This window comes from Poecilia reticulata, linkage group LG12 (genome assembly GCF_000633615.1).
Source record: "Poecilia reticulata strain Guanapo linkage group LG12, Guppy_female_1.0+MT, whole genome shotgun sequence".
NCBI lineage: Eukaryota > Metazoa > Chordata > Actinopteri > Cyprinodontiformes > Poeciliidae > Poecilia > Poecilia reticulata.
In genome coordinates, this window is record NC_024342.1 from 18,560,232 (window position 1) to 18,574,773 (window position 14,542).

A 14,542-nucleotide genomic window follows, 5' to 3' on the forward strand; every position below is an offset into this window, starting at 1 on the left:
ATATATATAATTGTACAGCTCATTTTCTTCACTGAGGTAAAAATGAAGTTAATTTGCTTTGGAACTAATCTTATTGGCCGGGGTCAGTTGAAATGTTTACCTATATGCAGTGGACACTCTGTTGTGTTGTGTTGAAACAAGCCATTATACGTTTCCACAGCTGGTTGGTTGTTTAACTACGATGTTACATTTAAGATTTTGCCAACATTTCTTGATGTTCGCCTTACTTCCACTCACATAGCCCCTGAGAGTTTCTCCTGCCTACAGGCGTCATGGAGGATACCTGCCAACAGCACCAAACATGGTAATACATGGTTTGATGACCAGCATCGCTTTCCTTTGGTTTACTAGCAAACTCACCCAATCTCAATACCATAGACACGTTATGGATTTTTTTTTTTATATATATATTTTTAATGAACATAGACACTGCACAGAAGAAAGTGGATAAGCTGAAGGCCACTGATGAGAAAAACTATGTTTTCATAACCCCACAGCAGAAAAACAGGGCACCCATGTCTGTCTGAAAAGGTGAACCAATTTTTACAAAATGTGCCCCAACTAAGTCAAGAGCATTTGAAGTAGACAACCTACTTTTCAGTAAACCAATATTTCAGTGTTTTCTCAATTAGTTTTAACAATTATGAGAAACAATTCATTTTGTTCAGCCTACTGTCTTTATAGGGTTCTTTTTAGTTGCATTTCTTATTATTTCTTATTAACTCTTAGTCATAATCATCAAAATGAACAGAAACTAGTACTTAAAATATATCAATATTATAACGGAAGAGTTTCTGGAACTGTATTGCAGAAACTTTTCAAAGAAATTCTACTTTATTGAGCTGCACCTGCATATATTTAGAAAAGAGTGAAACCGCAAGCTTTATGAGAAGGATGGCTACAGAAATACCTTGTATTGCTTCAAAGTCATAAGCCTGAGCAGCATCTGTACATGCTTGTATTTTTTCTCAGAGATGCGCTAAGGAGAGTGGATGTTAAAAACTATGAATATTAACAACCAAAATTGTAGAACTGTCACACAGGCTTGTTGTGAGGCTACAGAGATGGCCAATTAAACATATTCCAAAGCAACAATGTCGAAGCAATAATAATATGCTTAGCTTTATATAGGGATGTTGCTCAGCTCATCTTTGATGCCAAGAGTAAATTTCAGGCAGATGGACAGACAATATAAAAGCAAGATGAATCTCTCCAGCAGCTGTCTCCTGCTCACAGACAAATATATAAAGACTGCATGTGCCTCACGCTGTAACTTGATGAATGCTGTCGTGAAATCTTAAGACCCTATATGAAACAGCCTTATGCTGACTATTTGTTCACAGCACCGTAAAATCAGTTTATTAATTTACTGACCGAATTCATAGGTTTAAAATGAAAGTGAATACACAGGAGAAGCAACAGATATGTTTAGTATTTATTCATCATGGGTGCTTAATGCAGTCTTTTTTAAATGAGGAGCAAGACCTCTAAAGATATTTTCCTTTCAAGATATAAGAGATTTGGTGAATTCAAAAGGAGTTAAAAAACAACAAAAAACAAATAAAACTTCATAAACATACTTTTAAGATTAAAGAATGTCCTGTAAAAGAAATGACGTAACTATTGCCAACATTCATAAGGATAAAATGATCTCTCTTTATGACTATGATTAAAGCTACTACAAAATAAGTGTCTCTTTATCAATTGAGTGATTTATTTCAACAGACTCATGGTCCACACAGACATAAAAAAAAGTGTGAATGTAAGATTACTAGCAGGGTAGCTACACTAATTTCACAACATAAGCTAATATATTAAAAATGAGTATTTACTGATATTTATACATTTAAATGGGATAAAAATAAGAACTTTTCTAATCACAACTATTAACCGCCTTTGTTGAACACAACAAAACTTGGTCTGCAATGTGAAAAATGGACGTGCCCGCACAGTATTAAGAATAGAAAATGACCCATACGTTTCTTTTAAGACAACATATTTTCTAAAAGTTGTAGTCCTCGTAGAAAGAACACACATCATCTATGCATTCTTGAGTTTTGACTTTCGGATGATCTGCCTTGTGCAATGCACTTTTCAAAATGTGTCACTATGCAAACTTTTAGTGTGAAAGCTGCACACTCCATTACCAATTTGTGAAATTGTTTAACTCTAACCTCAAGTGTAACAGAACCATCAACCACTGATTTCACCATCTTATTATTTACGTTTGTGAAAACATTAATATTATTACAAAATCCTTAAATGCATGCAAAATATACAAAACATTTAGATGTTAAGGGGGTGCTCTTTGTTTTTGTCACAACTGCAGGTAGTAGTTGAGCTGAGGGCACTATTAGAAGTACTTGTTTTTACGCAACTAAATGCGTAAGCTGTAAAGCTGCCAAGGGACATGTTCTATACACCTTTTCCACCTTGTTTCAGATGAGGTGCACTAGCCTGGAAGCACTTTCCTACTTTAATCTGAAACAGACCTTGCAAGTAATCAGTGAAGTGCGGCTCTTTCTTCTCTGCAAAACACACTTAGGTTGGGATCAAGCAATTAACAGGAAGATTTATGCCTGGCTGATTACACAGCCTGCTGAGTTAACCTTTAACCAAAGTCAGGCGCATTGAGTTTGACCTGTCAGTCTTTTTGCATGAAAAAGTACTGTCCAGGTACATAAAGATTGACTTTGTAGTTGAGATGCAAAGCCCATTTTATTGTTTACTTGGCTCAAATAAGCCCACTGAGTGTGACAGGGGGTCAAAACAGATCCTTTGTGCAGAGTTTTGTAATAAAAACTTGACAACTGCTTTTTTGGATAATATCACAGACCATCTGAATCAATGTTTCATTTCATAAAAGATAAATGGTGGTAGTTTTTTTATTATTATTTTTATTTTGTTGGTTATTATGTTCATAAAAAAAACAAATTATTTATGTGCACAAAATCTATATTTAGTAAATCAGCTGGACTGACTGACATCAGAAAATAAATAAATAAATAAAAACAAACTGCTCTGTAAGAATCAGAAAATCTTAATTCAAAGCATTTATTAGTACAATTTAATTTTTGTTTCAGGCCTTTGTAAAATAAATACTCCAAATTGCTTCCAATTAGCTGTTTTCATGCCGTTTTGATTTGTGAATGGGTAAGATGCTTGTTTTTGAAGCTTCCACAACATGGGTTAATTTAGGAATTCAAAAGATATGGCTACAACGTCTTCTAGTTCTACTTTAGAGACACATACTCACCTTTGATTCCAAATCACCATTGCAACACTGTGCAATTGTCCTTATCCAGACCATCTAAGACTGTAGGAATACATATGTAGTGCAGATGGGAACAATAAGATGCTTTACGCGGACTAATAGAACATCGCCAATATGTTCAGTCTCCCTCTTTTAGCTTCTTTCTCCAGTCTCTCACATCAGCCGTTCCCTCTGTTCTAAATTAAGAGGCCAAAGCAGTTAAACAGGGGCAATCAATCGAGAGCACAAAGCAACTCCGTTTCACATCATGCTGGAAATGATGTTCGTCACCGTAATAATTTCTGTATCTCTTTCTGGCTGCGTGGATGATTTTCACATTTCAAGGTTCATAGTGTTGGCAGAGAAAAGATTTATTGTTGGACGGATGCCTATTTGTGCTTGTAATAATATTTCCAGGAAAAGAAGTCATTCCTCTTAAAGAACTTGGGTGGATTTAATAAGTGTTTTCCCCCAGGAATGTGTGCACAGCATACATGTGTTGGTACACATATGCAATGTGTTCAAGTGGCCAGCTAAAGCAGTTGATAAGATCTGTTCAGTTTTATATGTGGAATCCTTTTCAAAAATTTAAATACCCTTAAAACCTCTTCACATCTATGCACATGTTTTTCTCCAAATAAAAGTCAAAGAATTAAGACGTGCAGTTCTATCCATCCCTCCTGGGTTTTTACTTTGTAAAACCAATTAATGTTGCAATTACAAGTGCAAGTTTGAGGGGGTCATCCAAATAAGCTTTACATATCTGGAATTAGAATTTGTATTTTTTTTGGCAATCCTTTGCAAATTGTTCAATCTCAATTGTGTTTTGACAGAACTTTTGTCTGTGAATCATGTTTCTTGCCACAAATTCTCAACTGGATTCAAGACTGGTCAATACAGCGCATTAATATGTATGTGCCCATGGCTTGTAGGAAAAACTCTCCTTTTAGTGTCTTTTCAACAATGACCATTCTTCCATAAAGAGTGAAAGTTAAATAGTTGTCTTGTGCCAGATTCACTCACTTAACCTGTGGATGTCCGCAGCTCCTCCAAAGGTGCCTGAGGCTGCTTCTGTAATCACTGCTCTCTTTCCTAATGACCATGCCTTGGTACATTTGTAGTTGTGCCATCGTCCTTTTATTTCTAGACTTTGGATTTTCAATAAAACATTTTGTATCAGGATGTTCCATTATAATCGCTCTATTCGTAATGAAAAATCTCGAACCTTAAATTTAAGATTATTTTTTGCTTTACTGACTGCAAAAATTGCACCATATATCTAAAAGTAAATTTCTATGTCAACTACTTCCAGTGACACTTTTCTTGCATTCAGACAACAATTATTGCATTTTTAGTCACCCAATTATGGACAGCCAGGGTTTGAGCAGACAGCAGAAACAATTGCATCATCTCTGTATGCTGACCTCCACGCTGGCAGGTGAATTATGGAGTGAATATGGAGGAAAAGAGGACTGATTATCAGGTCACAGTGATACAGCGACAGGTAGTCAACAGTGCCTGTCAGCAGGCTTGACAATGAGGCATAATAGGGGGGGGGCAAATGATGGAGATGATGGTAGAGAACCTACTGAAACACATCCTTGCTTGTGATTATAGAGGCCAGAGGATGTATGTCTGCAGGCTGGCGCCTCTTTGAAAACTGGCCAACTTGACAAGTCTTAAGGCCAACCTATTTAACTTCAGAGCAGTTTGTACAGAGTGCAGAGTACTTTCTGTTGTTTTATTTATTTGTTAAATAAAACATCTGCCTTTTTGCTGATTGAAACGTGAATCCCATCTCAATCAGCAGGATTTGCTTGTACGCATTTTCATTATGTAAAATTCTGAACGTTTCAGACAGAACTTTGCAACTACACAAACTAGGCAATGATGACTGTTAAAGGAGCTGATATTCCATTACATTGTATTGAATTAAATAACCGACTGTACATACAGCTCATTTCAAAACATTCATAGGCACCAAAGGGGGTGGTGAAATTCACCCTCCATTATTACACCTCTGATCCAGAGGCAGTAATAAACCTGTAAATTTCTCTGAACTGCAGGAAGTAACTCTGGATTGCAGAAGAAATGAGATGCACAATGCAAGTATACAAATGCAGAAAGCAGCAGCAGCTGTTCAGTATGTGGATTCACACTGAACAGAGACATGTGTCATCCTTTAGTGTCAATCTAATCTGAGAAATATGCTAATCAGCGCAATCTGATGCAGAAAATAACATGCTGAGGATGGCCCACAACAACTTTGCCTGCGTTTGAAGCACTGAATGTATTTGGACAACTCAGCTCTGGGGAAATCCTATGCAGGTGAAGGCTGCAAGTTGTACGCTACAGCTCTTCACTTTCATAATCGCAGCACTATGTGTTGAAATCTCAAAGGTCTGTGGTTTTAAAATACTGCCTTTTACAATGTAAAAAGATACAATAAACCATAAAGGGGCAGGTGGGTCCGTGGTTGATTGTTTATTTTGGAACTATGAGGTGAAAGGGGCTAAAGTAAAGGGATAATGTGTTTTATCTCCAAAAAAGCATTTATAAACCACTTCTTAATTGTCTTTCCCACGGTCTAAGCTTCAACCTTTTTGTCTTAATTCCTTACCTAGAAAAATACACTGTTGTTATAATTTGACAAAAGATTTAAACAAAGTTTCAGGAGTGATTTTGCAAGACAAATTACTGAGCTGTATTGTGTGGACCTTTAAATAACAGTTTTAATTTCCTGGTGTTATAGTTACCAGGTGTAGCATGTGTCTAGATCAGATCAGAAGTATTTTGATCATTCAGCAAGAAATGAACGAGACTAGTGATTTCAATTCCCTCCTTCCAGTCCAACCCACATGTACAGCAGGTATGTTTTTGATTCATTTTGTTGCAGCAAAAACAATCATTTGATATTTTACTGTGTAACAAATGACACAATTAACCACTATATTAAATATTTAGAACATTTTGATTGTGTGTGAGTGTTCCATCGAGCATTTAAAAGGACATGTCCTGTAATAGAAATCTTTTTTAAGAGCACGTTTGGCACATTGGTGAACCATTATTCACTAAGGACAATAACAGTACTTAAGAGCAATCACTGATTACATAATCTAGCTTCGAATAAGGACAGATGAAAGGAGAAATAAAGGGACAGTGACAGGAAGACAGCAGCTCTTACAAAGTAAACATTTTGAATGCAGTGAGGGCTGGATAAATGACTCAAAAATTGAGTTACAACCTTTAATGATTTCACATTGCAGCGACGTGCAGGGACTAATGAACTGCAGTTGGACGCACTCTTGTCTCTACACATCCGGAATCTCCAAACACATATGTGCCAATTCCATCTTTGGCATTGTTGTGTGTACCGACTGGGCTGGGAGTCTGGGCCTCTAATACATTATGCATCAGCCCTCAGCATGTCCTTGACTTGGGTTACATAAATTTCACATACATTACAGATGTAATCCATTCTAATGAGCTTAGATTTTATCCAGTCGGGCAGGGAAGAAAAACACTGGGGAAACAGACCACTCAAGGTAAGATAAATATCATCAAGCTGCCTGCTCAGCTTTTGCTGGGACGGTTTTAATGTCACTAGGTGCAAAGCGTTCTGTGCTGAATGTGTACATACTGGAGCTGGTGGTTGTTTACAGAGACGCGGCGAAATACATTGTGAGTTCTGCTTACGCAGTGTGTGTGCTGGAGTCTGGCTGTCGCTCTAAGGATAGACAGAGGACCTTAAGAGGACAGTTACATTTACCTAAAGTAACGCCAGAAAAAAAAACAAACACTTTCTTAAAATATACATTGCTGCTTGTATTATTTTAGATTTATTGCAAGTCAGTTATGAAATGCTACCAATGAGACATTATTCAAAATGTTTTACATAAGGTAGCAGATTTTGCAATAGTCCTAGGCCGCTAAAGGACAAATTCACCGCCTTTTTTCACTCTGCTACTTTCTTCTTTTACTACCCTCCAATATGTATTATTTGTTGTTTTTTAAACTGTTAACTTATGTCTTCTCCTGCCTTTTTTTATTTTTTTATAGAAGCTATCTCTGGTCTGGCGTGCTGTTTGCCTGTCACACCTACCTGGTGGGCGACATCAGCTGAGAAAAATGCTGTCAACAACAAAACATTTCCCTTCTCCTGCTATTAACATTTAAAGTATTTCTCCATCAGTTCTTTTGTTTCAATTGTGTTTCTGTTCTGTTTGCTGGCAAAACAAATGTGGTCATACCAGGTTCTACAGGAGGCTTCTTCCTGTTAAAGAGGAGTTTTTCTCCAACATGCTCATTCTCATCCAGGAGTGAATGCTACAGTCAATCACTCTATACAATCAGCTGAGTTTCCTTAGACAGAACAATTTTGAAACTAATTTGTATAATGAACTGAACTTGATGCACTGATTAACAACTAGGGCGTAATGTATGTGGGATTAAGTTGAAATGACTTTTTGTAAAATGCACTAAAAGGACATTTGCTGTGAATTTGCACCTTTATAAATCAACTGAATTAAAATGTACAAAGATAAGTATGACACTTGCAGATGACTGCTGAAATTAGTAGTTGAATGCTTTAGCTTATATTTATGCGTCAAAATGAAAATGTCAGTAACAAAATTGTACAGACGTAATTAATTTTGCTCAAAATAGAGACTATTAAAGTTTTTATACAGTTAGAAACTCATACTGGCTCATAAGCAACATGCTACTGAAATAATTCACTACTTTGTGGAGGAGAAAGAGTCTGTGTATTGAATGAGAATGTGTTGGGTTGTGTGAACCAACCTGTCTCCTGGTCACAAATCTGCTCACAGGGCTCAGTGGTCCTTTGGCCACAGTAGTCATGGACCCACTGCGTTGATGAATTGGTCTGATAGTAAAGCGTTAGCTTAGCTGGATTTAGCCAGTTGGAGACATCCAGGAAGCTGCCCATGCTCACCACAAAACTGCTGCCTGGAATACAACAAATAATAGATTCATTTAATTTCACATATGCAAAAAACTTATTCTGAAAAAATCTGAAATAGCCAAAGAGAATTTGACTGATTGGTGTGTTTTAAAAGCTTCTTCCGACATTCCACTGAAAAATCAATTGGGGAAGAAGCTAATTCTTTTGTTTTCACTGTAATTTTAGTTTCCATCCTGACTGGACTGAATTTCAATGAGAAAATTAAGACCCATAATGTGTGTATCGATGGGATTTCCTTGGTAATTGCAGCACATGGGATAAAAGGGTTTCACAAGTCAATCAGTGAATGCTATTCTCCAAGACGCTGACTTACCTTTCTTTCTTACAGCTTTCAGACCAATCGTTATACTCTGATCACTGAACAAGACTATTCCTAATTGATGCCAATGAGTTTCAGTTCCACAGGGAGCTGTGAGGGGATTGTGCTTTAGCCCTCTAGTTAAAGTCTTAGGCAGCTGTATTGAAAGTATCAATAAACAGAAAATTAAAACCACTGGCAGGTAGGGTAAATAAAACGTGGACTCCAGTTTAAAATAAACAACCTTCAACAAGGGAAGCTCTGGTCTGAGTATTTTGGATTGATGAACGTCACCTTTGATTGTGTTAATTCTCTCCTGAAAGCAAAGCACATCCCTCTACTTTGCAATAACGTTCCTCCAAAGCAGTGGCTGCTTCCAAGAGGACAACGTACTCCGCTGCTCTGCGTAAACTGCTGAGAAACAGCTTGTAGAGCAAAGATCCAAAGACTCTGATTAAGTGTCCAAATTCCCTAGATCAAAATCTATGCAACATCTGTGGAATGATCTGAACCAGACCAGCAAATGCCTCAACCTACAACCCAGAGGAATAAAACAAAAAAATCAGCTGTCAGTGACCTGGTGCTGGCAACCAAAGCAGACAGACTTGACGTCAGTGGTGTTTATTGCAATTTAAATGACTTTAAAATTCCCAACATGGGGACCATCATATAGTATTTATTTTTTTTTTTTTATCTTACAACTGGCGCGACTGGGTCATTCCAACACACTGATGTGCTGTGATCTAAAGGTTCTACTACATCTCTAGCTTTTTGTTTAGAGTTGTTTTTGTGCTGAAAAGCAAACCTTAACTCCAGTCTGTAGTCCTTCATACTGCTTTTTCCGAGATTGCCATTTAGCTCCATCAAAGGTGTGTTCAGGGTGGTTGTGCAGCGTTAATTTTTCCCACATGTAACATTTTGCTATTGAGCATTCACATCTGATTAGAACACCTTCTTCCACATGTCTGGCTTCTGGTCAGTTTTAGACCAGACTGCCGACAACTTTGAGTTTCTTCTCACCATTGTTCTATTGAGGCCTGATTTGTGACCTGACCTTTAGTTGTTCTGTCAGCAGAGTCTCTCACCTGAACTCCTCCACTGTTACCATATGCCTACTGTCTCCCTCTCTGCTTAATGTGTTCCTTATCTGACCTGATAGTTTAAATGGAAGAATGACTCTGTAGACTCTCAGATGTTTCATTTTCTTTTCCTTTTTTACTGATGGAGTGGCCTTTATTTATTTTGATTTTGAAAAAAACTTTTAAAACTAAGCAATCATTTCTGTTTCTGTTAATCATTGATTATGACATACAAGTCATGGGTAGATATCACATGTATGTCAATTTTCAGTGAAAATACTGTGAAGTGCATTGTGGTTTTATACTTTCCAAGGAATTAGGGATATCGTTGCTGCTTTTAAAAAATTAAAATACCCCACAGAAGCAGGAGTAAGCTATATACTCTCCAGAACAGACTCTTAAAGTAATCTGCTGGGTCAGACTGAGTACAGTCGACCAAACTGATACCCATTCCTGCAAGAAGGCAGTTTAGCTAAAATCTCCACTGAGAGAACAGATAAACTTAAAGTTCTCCACCCACACAGTGGAGCTGCAATTGTAACATTATTGCTTTTTTTCTCTTGGATGTAAAAAAAAACCACTTAAGCAGTAGGAGGATTGTTTATTTCACAGTGCACATTTTCTATTCTTAGTCTTCCTCCTATCCTTCAATTGAGAAAAGAAAAACTGGAGAGTTTGTCTGTGAAATAAGTATTTTTAAGTGTGAATTTATTGTGAATGCAATGCTGTTTTTTGGTTTTTTACCTTGGATGCATCACCTCCAACACCAATGGAATGATATGTCAGATTGAAGCATCAATAATTTGGAATAAGTATTCTTAATAGACATTCTATGTTGGAATTCTGATGTTTATCAAAAAGAGTGAATAGCTGAGATTATAAGAAAAAAACAAAAAAGATTTACAAACATACCTGCACTAAAGACTGCAGTAACATAATGTCACACTGCAAATAAGTACATCAGTTTCCTAACCAGCTTTGGGAGACATTTTTCTCCTCCTCCACTCTCGTCTGGCACATCTCCGGTTTTTCTGTAATGGGGAGTCGTTTCTCCACAATTAGTCCATTTGACAGCGAGCGCATGAGATTGACTACACTCATGTAAAAAAACATTTTTTTATATATATATATAAAAGTTACAAACTGCACCTTTAATACCTAGCCCATATTCTATAAAATCCTCTAACCCTAACCCTGTGACACCTTTCTAAAGTAAAACAATAAATTAATTTTAAAATCAAAGCCTTTGACGAATCTAAATCTAATCCACTGTGTTGATTTCATGTCCACAGATGCTAACAGAGAATTCAAATCTGAAAGATTGTGAGCAGCATTAACACATGATGTATTTACAGGCAGGTTTACATTTTGCTTTAAAACAAACATTGATTTCTAGCACATGACTAGTCTGAGTTCATCAAAAATTATTATATTTCAAGCACATCCGTTGAATGACTGCAAATATCTGTTATTGTTTGAGGCAATGAATAATTTTCTTTTTTTTCCCTCTTGCATTTTGCACACTAGTTTATTTTTTCCAATGTTTGCTGGGATTTTTTTCTAGTAAAGGTTTTTATTTCTCTTGAACAGTTGGAAATCTATTGTTCTTCACTGACCGTAGCCAAAAGCTTTTGAATGTTGTGATAAAGTGGTTCAGTTTGTGTTTATCACTTGCCCCTTATTGTTATTTCTGATTCATTTAATCTTTCTATATTTGGTCATAATGCTTCATAATAATGCTTCATAATTGAGGGTGTAATTTAATGTCAGTCCTTTAAAGAAACAACAAAATAAAACAGAGAAGTGTCAGATGTAAGTTTAAAGTAATCTTTTAAATTTACAAAAAAGAATGTTCGTATTAGAAGTAATGTTACTGTTTTAGAATGACCCAGCTAAAGTGCAGATATGAATCTGACAGAGAATTTGTGGCTCAAGTTTAGAATTATGAAAAGACGACCTTTCAAACTTGAACCTAATAACTAAACATAGTGATAAGACCAGAAACATGCAAAAAACTTAATTAAAATGTAAGAAAGTGTGCAGAGTGCTGTAACGCTAAGATTTTTCTGTTGATTATTGAGAAGGGTATAAATATCAAGTATGCTATTTTTTAAGAAAATGTAAAAAAAACAAATATATATGTATATATATTATATATTTCTAAAACCAATATGTCTTTTACATAGTTTTATCTTTTGAGAGCTGCCTAACTGGTTTGTAATCGCTAAGAATACTATGACTGACTAATAACACACTCATTACTAACCGCATCACTGTTTACACTTTTGCTCTCAGTGAAATGGTTTGTTCAAAGTTTTGTTTAAAGAATCTCAACTGTATTTGATCATCTAAAATTGCTTTGACTAGTCAAACCTGAAACAAACACTTCTGGCATAAATTGCAGAATTTGAAGGACATTTTTAAGAGAAGATTTTCAATGCTCTTTTGGCAAAAGGACCACCACATAAAGAAAAACTATAATAATGAAAACTGCAAATATTCAAGCTTGAGCCTTCAAAATACTGTTTGTGATTTGTGTGCATTTTATTTTAATTTTTTTTCTTTTAATTCTTAAAACTCTCATTTCTGATATGTGATAGGTAGTCTTTTAGAACTGAATGTAGTCTTTCACCCATTACATTTTTTTCCATACATACCTAAAAATGCACAATGACTTGGTTTCTACATCTTTTCACTAGTCAGCTAAGCTTTAATGTGTGATTTGTACTTACCATCTGCAACAAAATGCTCTGGCACGTGGAGAGTAACCTTGACAGTAAGAGGGCAGGAGTCCTGTGTAGCATAGACAATGGCGATGACACACGTACTGATGGTAATCAGTGTCAGGGTGACCTTATTCAGGGGACTTTGTGAGTGGCCTAAAGGTACAGACAGAAAGAAAAACAGAAAGAAAAATCCAGGGAAATAATGGGCTTAGTGGGGTTTTTTTTAAAGATGAAAAAAAAAAATTGAATTCTGCATTTTTAACAAGTGAAAAGAACATTACACAAATCTACATCCACCCTTTTGATCATTAAAGATCATTAAAGGCAGAGCCTCTGAGCTCTTTTCAACTAAAAAGGAAATTAATTTCATGTCTGTCTTGCAATACTAGTCATGACTCATATTATGACGTACGTATGTGGTGCATTGCTGAGGACGCCACAGCTTCTGAACAATAGTCTTGAATTATTTCCAAGTGTGATAAATTATTTTATCGCCAGTGACAGGGTTATAGATCGGTAGTTACTGTGGCACTTTGGCTCTGTCAGGCGTTGTATTTCCAAGCTGGAGGATAGGGAATGAAATTAGCCGCTTAACCTCTGCCTGCTAATATCCATCATGGGACAGAACGTGACTGTTAAAAACAGGTTTACTGGAATCTCACTGTGGTGGCTAGGAAATATTGCATCTTATTAATACATGTTTAGTTTGTATTACTCTAAAAGAATAGTTCAAAATCTGAAATGTTGATAGTTTTTGAAATTATATTCAAACTAACAATGGTTAAAATTATGCTTGTAATTCCATTAGAAAAAAAAAAAACTAATTCAAACTCATTGAATTAGTGACACATCAAAGAGATCTATTAAAAAACAAAAAACAAAACAAAACATTTTTTTAAATATAAATGACCAATTAAATTTACAATGACGGAAACCTTGACAGGAGTCCAGAGGTAGTAAAGTGCAGCACAAGGTTAAAGCTGTGGAGACAAATTTAAGATTACAGAAACAACAGCTGCCTCCATCAGAGGAGGAAGTGCAGTTAATCCTTCGGGGTCGGAGCGCTGGCAGTGAGGTTCTGAAGGGGTCCCTCAATTACTGTAAAAGCTTACTGAGTGGAGTAAAGAATGTATGCTCACGGCGGCAAACACTTCCAACGTGGGCAAAAACCAACCACGTTTATTCTCCCTCTCACAGTAAACCATTCAGGAATGCAAAAACTAATGTATTAAGGGTTGACGAGGAAACAAGCTGTTTGATTTAAAAGGGATTTATCATTATTTGATGACCACTTCATTCCCACATCAAAGTATTTTCTACAATGTCTTTTATCCGTTGAATATGAAAGCTAATTAAATAATGAATGTAGTCATTTATTTTACTTTGTGTGTAAATTAGTGTTTTTTCTTTAATAAAAAAAAGTGAGGTGATAAATAGTAATAAATATGAATACATGAATAATAAACACAGCCAGGTAATAAAACCTGGACTTTTAAACCAATATTGTTGAATCATACCAAAGGTAAAAAAAAATTAAAAAAATGAAATAAATGTTGCATTACTTGGATGACATCACAAAAGGTACGAAAATTAAGCATTACCTGACATTATTGAACATTATAGCAGATGAGCAAATATGATTTTAGTTTAGTTGGATTGTAAAAGGATTAGAGTGCATTTGAGTTAAATCCTTTATATTTAGGTAATAGTTTTGCTCCAACCATCACCAAGCTTATTAATCAAAACTGATTGCCTGGTTGTCATGTTTGGCAGTAGTGAGTGATGCAGCAGTTAACATTGTTGGGACTTAGCAACCACATCAAGAAAATATATTACCCAGAGTCTATGTTTAATAAGCAACTCAAAATAACCACTTAAGACTTTTAGTAATAAAATGCTCCCATTTCAGCATGAATAGGTCCTCTTTACAAACTGCTTCCTCGAATTTCGGTGTTGCCAAATTTAGCTAAACTCCACCCAAGGTTTCCACATGTGGCTCAAACCCCTTTATACAACCGTAAAAAAAAAAAAAAAACACACAAGTAGACATCTTTTTAAAGTAGATGTTTAATTAAAAATTTGCAAATGAATAGAAAGAATAGCAAGAAAAATACTAATGGGCACGAACAAAATAAATCTGATCAGCTCCCTCATGTGATATCAGAAATTAGTATTTAATCGTGCATAATTGATCCTACTTAT

General features: G+C 35.9%; 1 protein-coding gene and 1 long non-coding RNA gene across 9 annotated transcripts in view; one reads left to right on the forward strand and one right to left on the reverse strand.

The window, feature by feature from the left end:
- The window catches only part of astn2 (astrotactin 2), a 270,497-nt gene that overhangs the window by 140,303 nt on the left and 115,652 nt on the right, over positions 1 to 14,542 (reverse strand). For all 3 annotated transcript variants that reach the window (XM_008424385.2, XM_008424384.2, XM_008424386.2), the window contains 2 exons: positions 12,347 to 12,493; positions 8,054 to 8,221 (listed from right to left, as the gene is read on the reverse strand). In XM_008424385.2, coding sequence (XP_008422607.1) covers positions 8,054 to 8,221; positions 12,347 to 12,493 — 315 coding nt within the window. The remainder of the gene's footprint in view (positions 1 to 8,053; positions 8,222 to 12,346; positions 12,494 to 14,542) is intronic.
- The window catches only part of LOC103473833 (uncharacterized), a 119,757-nt gene that overhangs the window by 42,922 nt on the left and 62,293 nt on the right, over positions 1 to 14,542 (forward strand). Inside the window, exon 5 of one of the 6 annotated variants that reach the window (XR_001777145.1) lies at positions 7,313 to 7,959. The exons of the other annotated variants lie outside the window; for them this stretch is intronic. This is a non-coding gene — a long non-coding RNA (uncharacterized LOC103473833). Of the gene's footprint in view, positions 1 to 7,312; positions 7,960 to 14,542 lie in introns of those variants that run through there. 6 annotated transcript variants of the gene reach the window in all.